General features: G+C 40.2%; 1 protein-coding gene across 2 annotated transcripts in view; it reads right to left on the bottom strand.

Annotated features, from left to right (window-relative positions):
• CA10 (carbonic anhydrase 10) overlaps positions 1-20,114 on the bottom strand; it is a 622,326-nt gene extending 602,212 nt beyond the window's left edge. For both annotated transcript variants that reach the window (XM_004271808.2, XM_049701630.1), the window contains exon 1: positions 19,975-20,114. In XM_004271808.2, coding sequence (XP_004271856.1) covers positions 19,975-20,035 — 61 coding nt within the window. In that variant the 5' untranslated portion in view covers positions 20,036-20,114. The remainder of the gene's footprint in view (positions 1-19,974) is intronic.
• Positions 20,115-23,533: the final 3,419 nt, after the last annotated feature.

The raw sequence follows: 23,533 nt of genomic DNA, 5'->3' as shown, positions 1-23,533 counted from the left end.
AAAAACACACAGCAGATGAAGGAGCAAGATAAAAACCCACCAGACCTAACAAATGAGGAGGAAATAGGCAGTCTACCTGAAAAAGAATTCAGAATAATGATAGTAAAGATGATCCAAAATCTTGGAAATAGAATAGACAAAATGCAAGAAACATTTAACAAGGACCTAGAAGAACGAAAGATGAAACAAACAATGATGAACAACACAATAAATGAAATGAAAAATACTCTAGATGGGATCAATAGCAGAATAACTGAGGCAGAAGAACGGATAAGTGACCTGGAAGATAAAATAGTGGAAATAACTACTGCAGAGCAGAATATAGGAAAAAGAATGAAAAGAACTGAGGACAGTGTCAGAGACCTCTGGGACAACATTAAATGCACCAACATTCGAATTATAGGGGTCCCAGAAGAAGAAGAGAAAAAGAAAGGGACTGAGAAAATATTTGAAGAGATTAGAGTTGAAATCTTCCCTAATATGGGAAACAAAATAGTTAATCAAGTCCAGGAAGCACAGAAAGTCCCATATAGAATCAATCCAAGGAGAAATATGCCCAGACACATATTAATCAAACTGTCAAAAATTAAATACACAGAAAACATATTAGAAGCAGCAAGGGAAACCCAATAAATAACACACAAGGGAATCCCCATAAGGTTAACAGCTGACCTTTCAGCAGAAACTGTGCAAGCCAGAAGGGACTGGCAGGACATATTTAAAGTGATGAAGGAGAAAAACCTGCAACCAAGATTACTCTACCCAGCAAGGATCTCATTCCGATTTGATGGAGAAATTAAAACCTTTACAGACAAGCAAAAGCTGAGAGAGTTCAGCACCACCAAACCAGTTTTACAACAACTGCTAAAGGAACTTCTCTAGGCAAGACACACAAGGGAAGGAAAAGACCTACAATAACGAACTGAAAACAATTAAGAAAATGGGAATAGGAACATACATATCGATAATTAACTTAAATGTAAATGGACTAAATACTCCCACCAAAAGACACAGATTGGACGAATGGATACAAAAACAAGACCCATATATATGCTGTCTACAAGAGACCCACTTCAGACCTAGAGACACATACAGACTGAAAGTAAGGGGATGGAAAAAGATATTCCATGCAAATGGAAACCAAAAGAAAGCTGGAGTAGCAATTCTCATATCAGACAAAATAGACTTTAAAATAAAGACTACTAGAAGAGACAAAGAAGGACAGAATGATCAAGGGATTGATCCAAGAAGATATAACAATTGTAAATTATTCACCCAACATAGGAGCACCTCAATACATAAGGCAAATACTAACAGCCATAAAAGGGGAAATCGACAGTAACACATTCAAAGTAGGGGACTTTAACACCCCACTTTCACCAATGGACAGATCATCCAAAATGAAAATCAATAAGGAAGCCCAAGCTTGAAATGATACATTAAACAAGGTGGACTTAATTGATATTTATAGGACATTCCATCCAAAAACAACAGAATACACATTTTTCTCAAGTGCTCATGGAACATTCTCCAGGGTAGATTAATATCTTGGGTCACAAATCAAGCCTTGATAAATTTAAGAAAATTGAAATTATATCAAGTATCTTTTCCGACCACAATGCTTTGAGACTAGATATCAATTACAGGAAAAGATCTGTAAAAAATACAAACACATGGAGGCTAAACAATACACTACTTAATAACGAAGTGATCACTGAAGAAATCAAATAGGAAATAAAATAATACCTAGAAACAAATGACAATGGAGACACGATGACCCAAATCCTATGGGATGCAGCAAAAGCAGTTCTAAGAGGGAAGTTTATAGCAATACAATACTACCTTAAGAAACAGGAAGCATCTCGAATAAACAACCTAACCTTGCACCTAAAGCAATTAGAGAAAGAAGAAGGAAAAAACCCCAAAGTTAGCAGAAGGAAAGAAATCATAAAAATCAGATCAGAAATAAATGAAAAAGAAATGAAGGAAACAATAGCAAAGATCAATAAAACTAAAAGCTGGTTCTTTAAGAAGATAAACAAAATTGATAAACCACTAGCCAGACTCATCAAGAAAAAAAAGGAGAAGATAAAAATCAATAGAATTAAAAATGAAAAAGGAGAAGTAACAACTGACACTGCAGAAACACAAAGGATCATGAGAAATTACTAAAAGCAACTCTATGCCAATAAAATGGACAACCTGGAAGAAATGGACAAATTCTTAGAAATGCACAACCTGCCGAGACTGAATCAGGAAGAAATAGAAAATATGAACAGACCAATCACAAGCACTGAAATTGAAACTGTGATTAAAAATCTTCCAAAAAACAAAAGCCCAGGACCATATGCCTTCACAGGCGAATTCTATCAAACATTTAGAGAAGAGCTAACACCTATCCTTCTCACACTCTTCCAAAATATAGCAGAGGGAGGAACACTCCCAAACTCATTCTACAAGGCCACCATCACCTTGATACCAAAACCAGACAAGGATGTCACAAAGAGAGAAAACTATAGGCCAATATAACTGATGAACATAGATGCAAAAATGCTCAACAAAATACTAGCAAACAGAATCCAACAGCACATTAATAGGATCATACACCATGATCAAGTGGGGTTTATTCCAGGAATGCAAGGATTCTTCAATATATGCAAATCTATCAATGTGATAAACCATATTAACAAATTGCAGGAGAAAAACCATAAGATAATCTCAATGGATGCAGAGAAAGCTTTCAACAAAATTCAACACCCATTTATGATAAAAACCCTGCAGAAAGTATGCATAGAGGGAACTTTCCTCAACATCATAAAGGCCATACATGACGAACCCACAGCCAACATCATCCTCAATGGTGAAAAACTGAAAGCATTTCCACTAAGATCAGGAAAAAGACAAGGTTGCCCACTCTTACCACTCTTATTCTACCTAGTTCTGGAAGTTTTAGCCACAGCAATCAGGGAAGAAAAGGCAATAAAAGGAATCCAAATCGGAAAAGAAGAAGTAAAACTGTCACTATTTGCAGATGACATGATACTATACATAGAGAATCCTAAAGATGCTACCAGAAAAGTACTAGTGCTGATCAATGAATTTGGTAAAGTAGCAGGATACAAAATTAATGCACAGAAATCTCTGGCATTCCTATACACTAATGATGAAAAATCTGAAAGAGAAATTAAGGAAACACTCCCATTTACCATTGCAACAAAAAGAATAAAATATCTAGGAATAAATCTACCTAAGGAGACAAAAGACCTGTATGCAGAAAATTATAAGACACGGATGAAAGAAATTAAAGATGATACAAATAGATGGAGAGATATACCATGTTCTTGGATTGGAAGAATCAACATTGTGAAAATGACTCTACTACCCAAAGCAATCTACAGATTCAATGCAATCCCTATCAAAGTACCACTGGCATTTTTCACAGAACTAGAACAAAAAAATTCACAATTTGTATGGAAACACAAAAGACCCCAAATAGCCAAAGCAATCTTGAGAACAAAAAATGGAGTTGGAGGAATCAGGCTCCCCAACTTTAGATTACACTACAAAGCTACAGTAATCAAGACAGTATGGTACTGGCACAAAAACAGAAAGATAGATCAATGGAACAGGATAGAAAACCCAGAGATAAATCCACACACATATGGTCACCTTATCTTTGATAAAGGAGGCAGGAATGTACAGTGGAGAAAGGACAGCCTCTTCAATAAGTGGTGCTGGGAAAACTGGGCAGGTTCTTGTTAAAGTATGAGATTAGATCACTCCCTAACACCATACACAAAAATAAGCTCAAAATTGATTAAAGACCTAAATGTAAGGCCAGATGCTATCAAACTCTTAGAGGAAAACATAGGCAGAACACTTTATGACATAAATCACAACAAGATCCTTTTTGACCCACCTCCTAGAGAAATGGAAATAAAAACAAAAATAAACAAATGGGACCTAATGAAACTTCAAAGCTTTTGCACAGCAAAGGAAACCATAAACAAGACCAAAAGACAACCCTCAGAATGGGAGAAAATATTTGCAAATGAAGCAACTGACAAAGGATTAATCTCCAAAATATATAAGCAGCTCATGCAGCTCAATAACAAGAAAACAAACAACCCAATCCAAAAATGGGCAGAAGACCTAAATAGACATTTCTCCAAAGAAGATATACAGAGTGCCAACAAACACATGAAAGAATGCTCAACATCATTAATCATTAGAGAAATGCAAATCAAAACTACAATGAGATATCATCTCACACCAGTCAGAATGGCCATTATCAAAAAACTAGAAACAATAATGCTGGAGAGGGTGTGGAGAAAAGGGAACCCCCTTACACTGTTGGTGGGAATGTGAATTGGTTCAGTCACTATGGAGAACAGTATGGAGGTTCCTTAAAAAACTACAAATAGAACTACCATATGACCCAGCAATCCCACTACTGGGCATATACCCTGAGAAAACCATAATTCAAAAAGAGTCATGTACCAAAATGGTCATTGCAGCTCTATTTACAATAGCCCAGAGATGGAAACAACCTAAGTGTCCATCATCGAATGAATGGATAAAGAAGATGTGGCCATATATACCATGGAATATTACTCAGCCATAAAAAGAAATGAAATTGAGCTATTTGTAATGAGGTGCATAGACCTAGAGTCTGTCACACAGAGTGAAGTAAGTCAGAAAGACAAAGCCAAATACCGTATGCTAACACATTTATATGGAATTTAAGGGGAAAAAAATGGCATGAAGAACCTAGGGGTAAGACAGGAATAAAGACACAGTCCTACTAGAGAACGGACTTGAGGATATGGGGAGGGGGAAGGGTAAGCTGTGACAAAGTGAGAGAGAGGCATGGACATATATACACTACCAAACATAAGGTAGATAGCTAGTGGGAAGCAGCTGCATAGCACAGGGAGATCAGCTCGATGCTTTGTGACCGCCTTTAGGGGTGGGATTGGGAGGGTGGGAAGGAGGGAGACGCAAGAGGGAAGAGATATGGGAACATATGTATATGTATAACTGATTCACTTTGTTATAAAGCAGAAACTAGCACACCATTGTAAAGCAATTATACTCCAATGAAGATGTAAAAAAAAAGATTTAGAAATTTAAATTCTGTTCAAATTTCATCCAATCTGAGTTCACTAATTTAACATAAAATTGTGATTTTTTAAATCAATGCCGTATTTATCCATCTCTCTATATAATTATTTTCACACTATTTTTTGTCTACATTTTAGGTGGGCCTTGCTTTATGGCACACAAACCATATATTTATCTCACATGACTTTTTGCTCAAGCATAATAGTGGAATACAATTTCAAATAAGTAAAAATGCTTATAAATAAAACCTAGAGGGGAACAACCTGTTAACAACAGCTGCATTAAAGTTATGTGATTACAGGTGATCTGTTTCTTTTTCTCTTATTCTCTAAATTAATTAAAATTGAATATATTAGTGTTATAATTCCAAATGTAATCATGTGAAAATGTTTTCTTAAAAAAAAAAGATTATGAAACAACACCTTGGGATCTACTCTACTAAGCAACTAATAAAATAATTTCCTAATGCAAAAAAGTGACTACATTCCATGAAGGTGCCATGATTCTTGGTTACATGTACTTAGAGCTATTAAGACTCATTAATTCACTGGGATCTAATATCAGGGTAGCTGGTATGGGCCTATCTTTGGTTTCTCTAAATTCAATCAATTTAAGAGAAATAAGAGTAGGGGCTTAGTGGATTAGTCACAACAGGCCATTAATCTCTGCACTCTCAATTGTAATCCAGCCTCTACCAAAGTGACTGGAGAAAAAAATCCCACAAAATACCCAAACACTCAAAAAAGCTCCAAAGCCAGCTCCCTAGAGACCGGCTGATGTAGGTCAGTTTGCTTGTTTTTACTTAACATCAATACAGCACTTGTCATCTGTCCTATTTCTTGTTTTTCTTTTTGCCTTTTGCTTAAATTCTCAGAACAGCTGTATTTGAAAAGGAACCACGTTGCAATCCCACAAATGGCCTAGCATTTAATTATCATTTTAAAAATCATTCTCTTAAGTGAATGTGAAACATAAATCAAAACTATCTTCTCATGTTGAAAATTTATTGAAAAAACATGCTTAAGGTTACCATGTGTGTAAATTAGTGCTTGAGAAAGCTGGCAAAACTAAATAATGAAAAGAAAAGAGAGCAACCAGATTGTAGTAAAAATGAACAAGTGACAGTTTTAAAACATGTAAATATTATATATTTTCTCATAAATGGACTGGATCATAATACCTCATATCTTTATTGCTCTGGCCAATAAGCCAATATTTACTAACGTATCAAGCAAGAAAAACTACGGGCACATTCCTGAATCAAGATTTTGTTTATGCCATCATTGTGAGGGTTGAGTATTTACTGGGTCACATGAGACCATACACTGTATTAGAGGCCTTGGTAAGTCTAAACCCTAGTTATAAAATTAAAATATGTCATTAACTTTTTTAATATTAAAGAAGACTGTGGGACAGACTCAGTAAGTTATCTCTGAAGATCATTTTTATGACAAAGACATGATGGTCTTCTTTCTTATAATCTCTAAAGTATTCTCCAAACATCCCAGCTTCCCCTAGTGAATCAGATTCAACCAACCTTAACTGATTATGTGTTATGTGCAGGCATTGTGCTAAACACATTCACATGAACTGGCTCATTTAATTCTCATGTTTTAAATGATATTGCCAAATTCCTTCCTAATATTTCCCAACATGTCTTTTGCTCTTTTAGCTTCAGCTATAACAATACAAAACCCACCATTTATTAAGTACATATGCCAAGCACTATGCTGCATTTTTAAATTTCAGTCTCCCTTAACTCCAAAAATAGATGTTATTCCTCCAGTTTTCAAAAGAGAACACTAAGGATTAGACATTTTAAGTAACTTCTTAACCTCACACAAAAAGTAACAGCAGAGTTAAGATAAAATTCTAAGACTTTAATATAAAGACGCCGCCGGCAAGGTTTTCAGTAAATGCTTTTATGGAGTAGTCAATGATGGCCCCTGGACTCTTTCTCAGGGTCTTACTAGAGAGCTACAAGGTCAGAATTCCACAAATATGGTTTGGGTTGGTCTTTCATTATGCCTTATCCTTACACTTGCCCATCTCAAGAGTCACTTCCCACTTTTCTGCTCACTCACAACCTCCAAAGTTCTTCCTCTAATTTAATCTTGCTGCTTTGACATTTCAAAAACTGGAAAAGTTTAGCATCAACAGTAAACTTTGATAATTTTCTTAAAAGTTTCATAACACTATAAAATTTCCAAGTTGGAAAGGGACCTAGAAATTAACCAGTCCAATATCCCTGTTTAAAAGGAGAAAACTGGGATTCAGACCAGTAAAACTACATACTTCACAACACAATACAGTGGCAAAACAAGTACTAACCACAACATGTTCTAACTTCCATCCCAGTAATCTTTTCTGCAAACCACCTGAGCCATTCTTCCCTATAATTTATGAAAATATGCTCTAGGAAGAATACTTAAGTAGGCTCAAATTTCTGAACTTAGGAAAGCTATTTGCTTGTCCTTAACCATGGTTTCCTGTCACTGATCTGACTTATTAAGCAAAAATAACATCTTGAATGCCATGGCTATTTGGTTTTTGCTTAATACTTTCTGGGAGTGGACCACTATTGAAAGGATCTGTCAAAAAAGAGACAACAGGCCCAAAATAGAGTCATCTATGCTAAGGCCCATGTCACCAAATCAAGACTTAATACCTAACCTAACTGCAGTTTCAGCCTTTTTCAGGAATATAATCTTAACCAGTCACTCTGGAATTTCCTGGTCAGCACTAATGAGGTAATATGCCAGGTAGATTCCTACTGTCCCCCAAAGGAATGTGGCCTTGTCTGAAACAATCAAGTCTTTGCTAGTAACTTTCCTGTCCCACCCTCTTCTGCCTATAAAATCTTCCAATTTGTACAGCTCTTTGGAGCTCCTTTCTATCTGCTAGATGGGATGCTGCTCAATGTATGAATTGTTGAATAAACACCAATAGTATCTTTAAAATTTACTCAGTTGAATTTGGGTATTTTTAAACAGATCTTTGAAAGCTTAATAACTGTTCTACATACTTGTTTACTTCCTCCAGGAATTCAAGTATATTCCTGGCGACTTATACACAGGTTATATATTACTTATGGATATAATATGGTAAAAACATAAAGAAGTTCACACTGTTTTACCCAGTAATCATAATACTGGGATTATTTTAAAGAAATAATTCAATAGAAATAAATATCTATAGACATAAAAACATATGCCCAAAATGACAAATCTAGAAATAACATAGATGCTCCAAAATAGGGAAAAAGAGAAATATAAATAATGCTATTTTAGATGAATAAAATATTATGAAACTATTACAAAGAAAATCATAAATGTTAAAGTGGCAAATACTAGCCAATTGTTCACTAGACCATGTTCCCTTTGTTCCTGGGCTAAGGCTAGTCTTGTGACTAGCCTGCAATTCTCAAACTCTTTTGCAATAAGATGTTGCCATGTGATTGACCAGAAGTGAGGTACAGTTTTCCTGTTAGGCCCATAAACACCTCTCCCATGATCGTCCTCCTCACTCTTTTTCCAGCTGTTAATGTTGATGTCCAGAACAACATTGGAAGCCATGTCTTGAAGATAGCAGAGACTATCAGCCTTGAGACTCCCAAGTCACTACACAGACAGGATTCCTTCTCTTTTATCCCTTCCCCCTCACCAAGCCCCTATTCTCTCTCTCTCTCTCTCTCTCTCTCTCTCTCTCTCTCTCTCTCTCTCACACACACACACACACACACAAACTGACACCAATTAGACAATTAATGTGAGCAGGAAGTAAGCTTCTACTGTGTTATGTTACTGAGACTGTGGGGTTTACCAGTCACAAAGTCCTGGATTTCCTAAACTAATACAACTAGGAAGCAACATGGGGGAATACTTAAGATATAATGTAAAAATTTTTTTTAAGTACAAAGCTTTAAGGGAAAAAAGTTATAATTGCAAACTTTGGGAAATGAAAATTTAGTCTATGAAGAATCAGTTTGTTTTCCTAAATTTTCTTTGATACTATTCTTCTATTATATTTAGCATTAAAATTAAGTCAATGACTTCTAGTATCATGCATGTTTGTAACACTAAAACACTTGCATATACAGTCCCTTGCTTGTAAGGAGTACTGATCAAAGAGGAGCATTTCAATTGAACACACAATTAAACTAAACAGCAAATGCACAAATAAAACTCTCATTTTTAATTTGACACATTTTACCTTTAGATATAGAACATTATAAAACTTTACCTGGCTCAGTCAGGCTCTAATTTCAGCAATTCTAAAAGCAAGAGGAACCAAAAAAAAAAAAAGGCTGCACCAACTCACACACTATTTTAATTGCATAGGACTCTCATTTAGTCACTACAACACAGAACTTCAAAGACACAAACTAAAAGGCCACGAAGAACGTCTTCATAACAGTGGAAAAACAGGGGTGGAACCTGTTAGAGACAACAAAAAATGATGACTTCACTACATTATATTTCATTCTATAAGATGTGAGTGACTTAGAGCTGGTATCATTACTGTGTACTGCAAGACAGCCAGCCAGTGATATATTTCTATTTACACCCAGGCCATACAACAAACATTTATTATACGTAGATGCCTCACTTTCTAACTATCAGTATAATTTCCATACATGTACTGCAAGATTAACAGTAGGAGACTTTTTTCTATAACCTCCTCTTATTTTTTTCTAAAATTAACAAGCAAACAAACAACAAACTACCTAACTGACCATTTCCTCACAGTTATAAAGATCAACTAGGAGATTATAGGCAGAATGTACAGCCAAGAACAGCAAATAAACTATGTTCTTTCAATTTCTAGGCTCTTGGAAATACCCGCCTCCGCCCCCCCATGGTAAAAACTGTTGGGTGCCACAGTTCTGTTTCTAAAGGCTGGGCAAGGTTGGGCGGGGGCGGGGGGGGGGGGGAGGTAAAGTTTTCTGACACAAGACTAAAAACACCTTAGAAAACAGTTTCCTGTATTGCTCTGCCTCAAGACTAAAGGGTGGGTAGGCTTTTCCCCTAAAGCACTCTAGTTCATTGCTAACTAAAGAACAGTGAGCTTTCTCAAGTGCTGGCTTCTCCCAAGCTGGAACCCAGTGAGAAAACAACCATATCCTTAGCAATTTCCTTTAATAGGAACACAGATGGAATGAAAAAAGAACAACAATGCATCCATGGATCCTTAATCGCCCTAATTCAAGTCTCACAGGATGGTATCTCAGAACACAAAGGAGCAGAAATACATTTTAAACAATGGTGAAGTGCCCTGACTAAGGTTGGTTTGTCAAATGCAGATAAGAGTTGAGTCTGAGAAGGAAATACAAAGCTATCCAATAAGTTGTTCCCTGGGAAAGTTTCAGTTCTGACTGCATGCAGTAGAAGCAAAAGGGCAGCTAACAGAGAAGTCTTCTTTATTTTCCCTCCCTCTTAACCTCCATACAAGATCTGAATCTTGTTTCCCAGTCTCCTGTGAAGGAAGAAAAGCCATTCTAAATCAATCCTTATTATTCATTTATATATCAACTCACTCACTTATTATTGAGTATCTACTAAAATGCCAGGTTCTAGTTTGAGCAATGGGAAAAAAATTGTGTATCACTAAATATACATTCTACAAAGGCAAGGCTGTTTAGCTTACTATATTTTAACTTCTGTCTGGCCCAGCGCCTCACTGATAGGAGGCATTTATTAGCATTTGTGAAATTAAAGAACCAACCCATTAAACACCTTCAGAGTGGGAGAGAACCCTTCCATAGACATGTACCAATATCTGTCCTTTTCAAGAATCCTATGAGGTATTTATATTATTCCAAAATCATGGAAGAGGAATGGTCCCTACTCAATAAGTGCTGCCATCAAAATTGTTTTCCTTAAAGGTGAAAGGTAACTTGTGTGTATGGCAGGAAGAGGGAGCAGCAGAAGAGGAATATGTTGACTCATATCCTTCAGTAAATATGTTTATTCCAACTGTGGCTTTGCTGCCAAATGTGTTGTGAAAACAGCAGGACTTGGCTCTGGTAAATTCACCTGAAAGTCACAGGCTTCATTTCCTACTGCCAGCCCCTTTGGCCTATGGGCGTTAAGTATGGGACAAAGTTAAAGATTAATTCTCCATTTACTGTGACAAAGGTCCCACCTCTCCTGGATCAGGAGGAAAAGGCATTTGTAGACTGTCTCCTTCACAACCACTGAAGATCTTTCCACTTCCATCCTGATGGCACCTTAATGCAAATGAACTCAAACCCAAACACTGGCTACCCCATTACCAGTCCAATCTTGCTAATAAAAGCAATTATGGCTGTGTTATAAAGGCAATCCCAGACCATTCATTAGCATTCACAGCACCCACCCCACCCTTACATGTTATAAATCCTTTAAAGTTTTGTTTAAGATTACACAAGATGAAAACGGCAGAAAGTTGCAGGAAAGATTCAATTACCAAAGGCAATAAAATGATAGTTGCCATATTTCAAAATCTAGGGTCAACCAATAGCATCTCGGCTCTTTTTCCTAGGGTAGAAATACAAACTAAATAAGGAGGTAAATTCTGTAGTCTAAATCTGAGTTATCACAAAAGCTTCTGGGAAGCTACATGGAACTAGAGACGATACTGGAAAATAACTAGTGTTCTGGGCCAAATGGAACATAGCTGGACTAAAGCCAAAAGCTTTAACCCTGACTGGTCTGCTCCTAAAGAAGATAAAGGTATAAACTAGACCTATCCCCCTGAGCCTTAAAATATGCCCTCCTTGCACAGAGAGGCACAAGGGTAATTTTTACTACTATTATATGTAAGCTATTACTGTTATTAGCATCATATTTCTTATATGCTATTCTATCTCGGCCTCATCCTTTACACTCCACCCTCTAGTTGTTGCCATACTTACCTCTTCACCTTCCCCTGAATTCATTATGTCCTATCTGATTGCCCTGTCTTTACAAATGTTGTTTCCTATGATCATCCCTCCCCTATCACACTCCTGGTCAATCAGCAGAAATCTTCCAAGCCAACTCTTTAGCTTTCTTTAAGACTCACCCCAAACAGCCTCTGACACTATTTACTCTCCTTCTTCTAGCACTTCCACCTCCAGAATGAGTCAGGTGCCCCTTCTCTGTCCTATTCACATACTGCTGTATCTCTTTTCACTACAGTACTTATCACAGTCTGCTATAACTACTAATATTTTTAAAATCAGTGTCCTGCTAGAAGGTTATGAATTCTTGGAGGGAAAGGTCAGTTGTCTTACTCATTCCTGTTGGATCCCCAGTATCTTAAATATAGAGCACCCTCAATAAATTTTGAATGATTAAGTAAACAAAGGAAGCCATTTCATTTTAGGTCTCTATACATACTTTATATTAACTGGACAATTGAAAGGGTGAAATGGGTATACAATTTAGTGGACCAAGAGTATACTCTCCCAAGTGAACATGCAGTCTATTGGAAATAAGAGTTGTACAGAGTATAATAAGGTAAAGCTGATGTAAAATGGTTTGCAGTGCTTTAACCATTGGTTTCATGTCAAATAGCACATCTGTTACTTGGCACACAATCTTCACAACACAAAATCATGTATGGATGATTCATTTCTCTTAGCCTTTATCTAATGCTAAAGACACTATTATTATTATTGAAGTACAAAATTGGAGATATTTGCATTTGTGTATTATGAAAATACTAAATCTTAAAGATTAGGGTATAGGAGGTGCATAAGAGATAGGACAACTCTGATTTTTTCTTTTAAGTGTGTCCCTCAGAATGTCCCATAATGGCCTAATTAATCTATTAGGCCAGTATTTTTTTAAACAGGTTTTGTGAGCAAGAATAAAGATTGACAAGAAGTAGTTGGGTTTCTAAGTTATTGCTTATTGCAATAAAAGTATAAAAGTATCATTAAATTGCACACAAACCTGATTGCCATTTTATCTCTACCTTTGCTCCTCATAACTAAAAGATACCATCTAAAATTCTTACCTTAGCTTGCAAACCCCTTTAAATTGGCCCCGTTATTCTTCTAGCCTATATCCAGTCACTTAATCTAACCCATCTATTTTATATGCTCATTTCACCATACTTCTGATACTTTTGTGGGGTTTTTTTTTATCACTTCTTGTATAAGAACATACTATTCTTGCCTCATGGTATGTCTTTCTTTTTTCCTCTTCTTTAGAAATCTCATGTATCCTTCCAACCCTAGTTCAACTGTTTTCTCCTCCATAAACCCTACCCCTTCCCCAATTGCATCTCCCAACTTCTAACAACAGAATTAACTCTCTTTCTTTATAATTAAACAAATTTAAAATATAAAATAATTAAATATATAAATAATTTAAAATAATAATTAAAAATATGAAAAGCAGGGCTTCCCTGGTGGCGCAGTGGTTGAGAGTCCGCCTGCCGATGCAGGGGACATGGGTTCGTGCCCTGGTCTGGGAAGATCCCACATGCCGCGGAGCGGCTGGGTCCGTTAGCCATGACAGCTGAGCCTGCGCATCCGGAGCCTGTGCTCCGCAACAGGAGAGGCCACAACAGCGAGAGGCCCGCGTACCGAAAAAAAAAATATATATATATATAATATATATATATTATATATATATAATATATATATATATAAAGCACTCTGAACACAACTCTATCACATAACATGCATACCATGTTATAAATACTAAAGACCAAGTGTTGTTTGTTAATTTTTGTAATTCCTATGCACGCAGTTAACTGGCAATACTGTTTTGTTGAACACAAAGAAATGACTGAAAAATTAATTGTAATTTACAAAAACAGGTCCAAAGTGTCAAAATAAGTATTGTTATTGATGATAATAATTTTATGGGAACAGCTCCAATTCACTGAGAGACTACCACACGTCAAGCACTTTGACAGGATCTTATGTACATTTTCTCCAATCCTCATTTTACAGATTTTACAGAGACTCAGAGAATGTAAAGAACTTACCTAAGATCACACAGAGAGTGAATGCTAAAGGTAGTATTCACATTTAGACCTAGTTTGGTTCCAAAGCCCACGCTTATTCTTATATCATATGTGTAATTTGGTCAGTGATTACTGTATTCCAGATACGATGCTAGGCATTTACAAATAGTGTTTTGCTCCTTACAATTATCCTGTAGGATCAACAATCTTGGGAAATAAGTACCATCTCCATTTTACAGTTGAGAAAGCTGAAGTTTCCCCAAAACTCAACTACAATCTCAAACAGATTTGAGAGATCTGAGAGCAGTAGTTGGAGACACGCAACACAAATTTAAAATCTAAAGAAATGTTAGAATTTCAAACAAATTTTAACCAAGCTCAATCCATTGAATCCATGTAAAGATCCATAATAAGAAAAAATAAAAATCACCAAGAAATTAAATATATTAGGACACTCCATATTCTCTCAATTCAACAGCTCTCTAAGTGGGCTCCTCCCAACTTTCCAGTATCTCCTAAAGTGAATCTTTTTTTCCAATTGCAACAGTCTTCACTGTACATCTTACTCATTCCTTTCCCTCTCCTTCTGATGATGTGGTCCCCTCCAACTCTTCTATCCAAACCTCTAACATCTATCTAATATCCTCCTTTTCCTTCATGTCTGGACTTCTCTCTTACATAGCATTTATGTACTTTATCAAACAATTTGGCATTATTCGTACTGTTTTATATCATGATACATTTTGTGCATTACAACTTTGCTTTCACAACTATATCTACACCATTAAGTATTATTTGTAGTATTTAATATCACTCTACATTATGTGTATGTATCTCAACTTTTATTTTAAAGCTATATCTTATGCATGGATCATTCCATAATATAGTAAAGACACAGATAACTTTACATTTGTATAACACAAAGAACATTCAGGATCACTCTCTGATGTTTCCCTCAACAATTCTTTGAAATAGGCAAAGAAGATATAACTTTTCATTTCACAGATGAGGAAACTGAGAGTCTAAGAGGCTAAGAGAATTGCCCAAAATCACATAGGTAATTAAGGCAGAGTTTGATTGCAGGGTGGGTCTTCAAACTCCCACATTCTTTACACAATGGCCTACTACTGTACACATTTATGGTACCTGCATGTGTTCCTGGCCTAAACCTCAGGCCCAAATATGTAATGCTTAATTAAGGTGAAAAGGTGGGATGTTAAGTATGACGGCCTAGGGTGGCAATCAAACCCCCCCTCCCCACCCAAGAAAATGTTTCTCAACATTGACAATTCTTCCCCCCCTCCCCCCATAGTGTATTTACTCAGGAAGCCTCTCGTCTCACTGCCAGGAGAGTCCCATCTATAATATCTGTTATCTATGGTATCTGTCAATGAAGAGTCTATGTGACATCACATGGGAAACTGGGTTTAAACAAACCGTATTGCCAATAAGATCATCAGATTCTTTACTGGGGTGGAGCTCTTTTTTATATTTAATGGAACTTTCTATTTCAAATCATATTGACAGCATATGCAGTTTGCCATTTTGGAAGCACCTGAAAGTTGAGTCTATACTGAGTAATAATTTACAAGAAGAAAGAAGAAAATTGTTGCTCCCCTGGGAATAAGCACTACTTTGTTCCCAGTGATTTATTTAACTTTCCAAGCCTCACCTCCATAATGGGCTCACAGGGATAAAGTGGGTTACACTCATGACTATGCCCCAAAGCCTAACGTTACCAGTCTCATTTATAAGAGAAAGAAAATTAAGAAACATTTCAAAGTTGTTAAGCCAAGACTTCACTGAAAGTAGGATTTGTACTCAATGTTATAAAATGCACTAATGATATTTTTTTTGCTTTTAAACAAGTTGTAAGGGAGGAAGGTAAAGGTTCTATCCTATTCCTCACAAACCCTGCAATGTCAGGTTTGTAGGAAAAAATATACTATTGCAAGCTTACTCTGCCTGAGACACTGTGCTAAGTGAAAATCATTGACCATATTATCTAATTTAATCTATATAACAAATGTGAGGTATGTACTATTACCCCATTTCTAAATGTAAACCATTAATGTGAAACCATTTTAATTTTCAGATTGGGAGAGAATATATGAAACATTCATTTCTTACAGGTATTGCTGATCATAAGGCACTGGGGGCAAATGAGTAACAGTGTTAACTGTTTGAATGACAGTCATGTACAACTCAAATACCATCTTAATTCTAGCTCTAGGCTACAATCACCCTAAACTTCCACTTCTAAGCTTTCTAAGATTTACATCCATTTAACACAATTTACTTTTTCAATTGGAAACATCAAAATAAAAGAATACTTAATAAAAACATTTAAAAGAAATCTTGTAACAAAGCATAAATGATACACTGAATTTTGACTCAGAACTGGGTGTGAATCCTCCAAGCTGAACCTCTGTGGCCTTTGGTTGGCTTATTTATAAAATCACCCCAGAAATTCTGAGACTAGATGAGTTAAAATGTGTGCAATATTGTGCAATACATGTGAAAGTACCACATAATTCTAATTACTATTGCTGTTATTATTATGAATAAACAAGGAAGTAAAGGGAAATAAAGTATAGGGAAGTAGGATGTGCAATGTAAATTAAATCAGACAGCTCTCTTTGGACCAAGAAATTCTCTCCTGGTGCTGCTAAGTATTCATTCTCGCTGACATGTGCTGCTTTTGTAAGAAGGGAATGTGCTCTTGCTAGCACAGGGAAATATCATCCTGGTTCTCTCTCTCTCTCTCTCTCTCTCTCTCTCTCTCTCTCTCTCTCTCTCTCTCTCTCTCTCTCTCTCTCTCCCCCTCCCTCCCTCCCTCCCTCCCTCCCTCCCTCTCTTTCCCTCCCTCCCTGCCTGTCATCTCCACAGATCTTGGCTGCCTTACATTTTCAGTAAAATTAAATATGAGTCGAACGTAGAGCCCCAAGAACTCCCAGATCATGGCATTCCCTCTTCAGACTAGCTGTGCTGTCCTTAAGTAGCCAAATTCTCTCAAATGGAAGGCACACATGCTACTTCCCCAGCAGCTAGCCAAGCCTGGCTAAGCTAGCTAGCAGACCGCAGTCCCATTTCCTCAGCTTCATCACAATCAAATGATTAATGCAGAGCCATCAAACATACAAGCCCAGGTGTCTGTATTTTAAGCAATGTAGCCACATAGACCCAGGGAGAAAACTCCTTTGGGTGTACTTTTAATTTGGGGGGTGGGGTAGGATGAGGGTAGGAACCTTTGGTTAACAAAACACTGTTACAAAGTTCCAGAATGTTCCTGAAAGCCAACTGATATTCAGTCAATATACCTTCTACAGGCCAAGTTTAATTCCAAAATATTCCTTCTGCAGAATGTTTACACTGCAGACTTTTGCTGCCCTTTTCTAGTCTGGTATTCCTCAGTAATGAAATCAACCCTACAAATGCATCAATTATAGATGCCTGGTAACTCACTAACAATTAGTACCCATTTACTAGGCAGGGCAATTGATCCCAAGATGGTAGAGAGGTGCTTTTCTTTTTAAGATTTAGCAGCTTCTATGAATACAGGCTTACATTCCTTTTGGTAAAGCTCATTCATGATTAAATTAAAACTGCAAATCATGCAAACAGAAATGATAGGCCCACTAACCACTCCCTGAGCCACAATTATTTAACCTTAGTGTATTGCATACCTATACCTCTTAAGGCTGCCAGATGGGAAAACAAAGTCCCCCAAACTGTGACAAATGTGAGTCATAACTATATTACTAATCAGAATTGTGACATACATGGACATCACTGAATGAGCAGTTCTTCTTATAGAGGGAGGAAGCCACCCTGGCTTTGGAGAAAGAATGGCCTTTTAAAGTTAAGTTTATGAATGTGTAAATATACAGTCCATAATGTTGCATCTCTGCCTAAATGTCTTCATAAAGTGTAAATTAATGCTGATCCTAACTAGGCATTTGGAATGCTAACCTAGTTTTCCATATTTAGCTAATAGCTAGCAATTTTCCTTATACTTTTATCTTCTCATTACATAGCAATGATGATTATTTAGTAAATACATGTGAAAGGCCACATAGCAACTCTCCTGGGTTGGAAATAATCCTCTCCTAATGCTTCTATTTATACAATTTAGTTGCTGATACACCAAATCAAGTATAGCTGTGAAGAGTATCCCACTAATGCCTTTTTTGGAGGCTAAGAACAGGCCCATTCTCAGGCTGTGCTGGCCTGACCAAATGAAGAGTGGGGTTGGGGACAAAGGATGGGGAGGTCCAGAGCTTTAGTTAATGCTCACCTTTTGTAAATTTTAAAGGGACTCAGCTGGTTTGTCTGATTTGAAAGTATTTATGATGCTGGAAAGAGGTAGGAAAAGACTATTTTATAACCAGTGAAATAACATGGAGAAAAGAGAGAGAGTTTGAAAGAGGCACGTAGAAGAGAAAGATGTAAAATGTGGCCTTGTGAGATACCACGGTCTATCCCTGGACATATAACTGATATAAACCTTTACAAGTCATCTGGGAATTCTTCCTCCTAGATGTAGGATGGGTAAAGAGTAGAGGATTTGGAGTGACCCCAGGGCACTTTTTATTGTCTTCTAGGTACACAACATATCTCTAAAGTATTATAGAGGCAAATTTATTACTAGGGTGGCCAAGCCCCAAACAGTTTGGGCCAAGTCCCAAACAGCCCCAAACAGATAAGGGCAGACAAGTGTTTTTAATATCCAGAATCTGGTCTGGCTTAAAGGGTGGGGATTAGTGGAGCTGAAGGGAAATGCAGGAAATGTGTCCCTCCACCCCAATGCTGCTCAAATATGCCTGCTCACAGGGGCAAGATTCCTGATCTCCTCTTCTGCTGACTTCATGGGAAGTTGGCTGAGTCCCCAATTCTGCAGAGGGAATGCAGGCAGAGGGGAGTACTGCAAATGGGCCTTAACCTGGTTGCTTAAATGACAAGTGTGGAGGGAAATAGTGTAGACACTGTCAATGGGAGGAGGCACTGAACTGAACTGGGGAATACTGCTTATCCTGGGACATTTTCTTACATCTCCACTCCACACTCCCAACTCCCTGCACCAACAAGAACATTGCTTGGAAATCAAAATCCTTCCCAACACACACACACACACACACACACACACACACACACACACTCAGAGGCAGGCACAAGCTCTACTTCATTCATCTCAATGCCCTTGCTTCCCACTAGCTCCTAAAACCACAGACTGGCACAAGTAGCCTGAGGTCAGTAAGTCTGAGCCAGTAAGTACATCCTTGCCACCGGGAATTAGGAAAGCTCATCATCTAAAGTGGTATCTATGATATTATGTTGTCTTGGATAGGCTTTGCTTTTATTTGGGGTGGTCCTAATGTGTTTGGGGAAGGCATGGAGTACCTCTCCATCCCTCTGATCTCTGCTGGTACTCTCCAGTCCCCGCATCATCCTGCAGTCTCCTGAAAGTGCCTAGATATCAGGGCAGGGCTCTGCGTCCATTTTTTCAACCAGGAACCACCAGAGTTTGGGAACTTTGAAAGCCAGGGATGGTGGTGGGGTTTGCCAAGGCTCAGATTTCCTCACCAGAGTTCTCAATCAGGAAAGCAGTTGAAAATCAACACCCATCTGCCTCTTTCTCATCCCTCCACCCTACTATGTTCCAGGACTCCATGCAGATGCTACCTCCAACACACACACACACGCACGCACACACACACACACCCTTGGGTTTAGAAGGTGTTCAATTCTGAAGGCAGCAAATCCGCAGAACTGAAAGGGTCTCTGCCACCACCCATCTCCCGTCCCACCCCGCAAGGCTACTTGATTGCCTACATACAATAAAATCTCATACATTCCAAAGACCACAACATAATCCGAACCCGCCTGTGACTCCAGCGCGTCCCATACCTGATATGCAGACGATGAAATTGGCTTGAAGAAGAAAAAGCACCTCCCAGACTATTTCCATCCTCTGATTCTCATTCCAAGTGCATCACTCGACGGGAAAACAGGGGGGAAGGGGGGAATCCCCACAGGGCGCGCGCGCGCGCACACACACACACACACACATGCACACACGCACACACTTCCTAGCGAGCGCACACTCGCACTCCCACCCGACTGCCAGCCAGGGACCCCCAAGATCAATATCGCAGTTTGAATTGTTCCAGCAAATCTCCCCTCGGGCTTGACGGATGTGTGCCCCAGATGTGCTGACACATGTCCGATGCCTCGCTGCCCGGGAAGTCTCCCTGCTCGCCGGTCTCTACTCCTTGCACAAGCGGCGGAAACAGCACTAGCAGCGGCGGCGGCAGCCACCTGAAGCCACCAGCGCGGGGCTCTTCCTGCAAAAACGAGACCCCGATCCTCCTGGAGCCCCAAGAAGTCATAGACGATAGCCCCCCGCCGGGCCTTGCCGCGCAGTCCCGGGCCCCTGGCAGCTCGCAGCTTGCTGGCTAAGCCCAGGCAGTTCGCGACGAGTTGCCCTCGAAGTCCGCCCGCCTCACCAGGGCATGGTCAGAAGGTGGCTGCTCCGCTCCGGGGCCGTTCTCCTCCTGCTTCCGGGGGCCGGGGGGAGGAGCAGACACAGCATACAGAGAGACAGAAAGAGAGGCAGGGATTATTGCCCGCAACTGCTGGCCGCCAGCTGCCTCCGCCGACCCTCCCGGCTGCCCAAGTCCGCACGCAGCCTGCCGCCTCGGAGCCCGGCTCGGGAGACACGTCCAGGGCTCGGAACGGGAACCGTGGGGAGCCAGGTACTCGGAAGCATCGGGAGCCTACGGGCTCCCCGCGTCGCGTGCGCGCTTTCTGTTCCTCTGCTATTTTCCTGGGCTCCCCGGAACCTCCAGTTGCCTCGCTTCCATCGTCCGCGACTAGCGCTGCCGCCGCCGCCGCCGCCGCGATTTTCCGCAATACGACTGCAGGGGTCGTTATTTCCTCGCCTACGGATCCGGACGCCTCCCGATTCTGAGGGGAGGTGGAGGGCAGGTGGGGGAGGAGTGGAGGAGGAGGGAGCGGGGCCCGGCCAGGTGAGCGTCCTTGCTGCCGCCGGGAGTCCAAATGTCAACCCGGCCGCCAGGTGCCCGGGGGGGAGGCAGGGTGGGGAGGTGAGGCTTAACGCGGCCAAAAGGAGAAGGAAAGAGCTGGGCGTCGGAGCTTCGGGCCCCCGCGGTAGCCGCCTCGGCCCCAGCGCCGGGCTCCAGCTCCTCACTCCGCCCCGCCCGGGCTTCTTTTGTCACCACCTAGGATTTGCGGAGTTTTTCTTCTCCTTAAAAAGAACTTTGCGCCAGCCGGTTAGGCGCGGGAGACCCGGGCTGACTCATCTTGGGAGTGCTGTGCTGCGCTCTCCCTCTGCTGTGGAATATTGGGGGATTTTTTTCTTTGCATAATTAATTCCCTTCTCTTTCTCTCGTCCCTCTCCTGCCCCCTCCTCCTTCCCCCTTTCCGCTCCGGTGCCAGAACACTACTTACCCCAGAGTTCTTTTTGCAGGTTCCTAGACCAGGTCCTGCAAGGCCCTCACCTCCTGAAACTGGGGAAAAACCGTCTTTCCAAGTCCAGCTGCGGGCAGTGGCCACTGCCAACTACGCCTCTGCTTAGCTCCGGGAAGATCCAGGACTATTGGAAACCCGGGCTTTAGGGAAACGGGCTTCCCTTCTTTTCTTTCATTTATTCTGTTTTTCTTTCGGGAAGCTCAAGTGCTTTGGAGGCTTTTGCTGGGCTCCAGAACACTCTGCCAACAACATTCAGCAGCTTCCACAGATTTTCCCTTAGTGAAAGCGCGCGCGCGCTAGCGCGCGCGCACACACACGCCCGGAGCTCGCCTCCTCAAGGCCCCAGGGGAAAGTGGGGGCGGCAGGAGGCCGAGGCCGAGGCAGACTCCGGAGCCTCTCGCTGTTCCGCATGAGGGGTCACCGCAAGCTGGAAAGGACTTGCTTCCGGTCAACACCTTGTAAAGTAGGTGCAAGGGAATCGGAAGGAGACCCTGCGCTGAGGACTGTTCGCCTGAGAAGGCTGGCAGCGAGAGAAGAAAAGAAAAAGTCGCAGATTTGTATTGTCTCTATGGCTGCAGTATTGGCCTTAGAAAGCCCAGACTTACCTCGTTGGGAGTGCTAAAGAAGAGGCGGGCAGGGTGGGGGAAATCCCTGAAAAGATCTCGGATTTCTCGGCGCGGTTGTTAGGATTGCAAACTATGACGTTTGGAGATTTCGCACAAGCGCGGATGAACACACAACAGACGCAAACACACATAACCCGCAGGGATTTTTTTTGCACTTTACCTTTTGGTGTTTAGAAAACATTTCGGTGTGAGGCTCGGTCTAATAACCGCATAAAGGGTGGATAAATGGAGAAGGAGAAGGGAAATGGGTACCGTTCATCCGTACAGCAAAGTTAGTGAGTCTTCCAGGCGGTGTGGCATCTGAGAGTGCGGGGTTGGAGCCAAAGAATTGCAGCGTTCCCAGGATTTTTTTTTTTAATAGATCTTTATTGGAGTATAATTGCTTCACAGTACTGTGTTAGTTTCTGTCCGACTGCTCAGGAAGGAGTCTGGCGGGTCTTTGCAGAGTGGCTGTTGGGTGGGGGGTTGGGAGTGGAGGGCATGAGCTTCCTGGGCTGGGCAGACTTTGGGAGCCACAGCTGCGTAGTTCTGGTGCCTTCAGGGATTCGAAAAAAGAACCACAGGCAGACTTGCTTACTTTTTAAGACGGAGGTGTGACTGAGCGATCTGTTCTCTGAGATGAAGGCCAAGGAATCCAGGTGGTCAGCACATTAAAAATCGAGGCCTAGATGAAGGAAGTCCAGGTTTCTTATGCAGAGAGCTTCGAGGCTTAGCAAGAAAGACTCTGAGACCACAAAATATTACAAGAATCTGAGATAGTGAGAATTAGCCATTTGGGGAAACATACTGGGGGAGAGGGTGTCTCCGCGTCTTGAAAGTCCACCGTCCAAAAGGGGTTTTTGAAGGGAGAGAAAAGAAAAAAGTTTGCTAAAGATGAACAGATTCCGCCCTAGGGAGCTTTTGAAACCATGGACAGTGACCTACCTTCTGCACTTGGGAGTGGAATTTGCTTGCCAGCAGGAGAGCTGTCTTCGGAAGCAGAAGCACAGTGCCTGGATTTTTATACCAGAACTCATTTATTTACTAATGAATTATGCAAATATTAACTGAGTGCCAGATATGTGTCAAGCACTGTGGCAAGACGCTGGAGTTTTATCACTAAAAATCCATAATCCTTGTTTTCAAGAAGCTTATAGACCATATTTCCTCTACATTTTGCCTTAAAAGCCAAAGCCAATAAAATAATAATTAATTTTCTTCTTTTCAGCCTGTACACTCAGCTTCAGCCCTCTCAAAGAATATTTAATCTGTTCTCTGCCACTAAGTTTTTTCAATTACAAAACAAACAGGGCTTTCCTGGTGGTGCAGTGGTTAAGAATTCACCTGCCAATGCAGGGGACACAGGTTCA

The sequence above is a fragment of the Orcinus orca genome, chromosome 19 (assembly GCF_937001465.1).
Source record: "Orcinus orca chromosome 19, mOrcOrc1.1, whole genome shotgun sequence".
Taxonomy (NCBI): Eukaryota; Metazoa; Chordata; class Mammalia; order Artiodactyla; family Delphinidae; genus Orcinus; species Orcinus orca.
The sequence above is the reverse complement of the archived record's forward strand: the minus strand, read 5'-3'. Positions and strand labels throughout refer to the sequence as shown.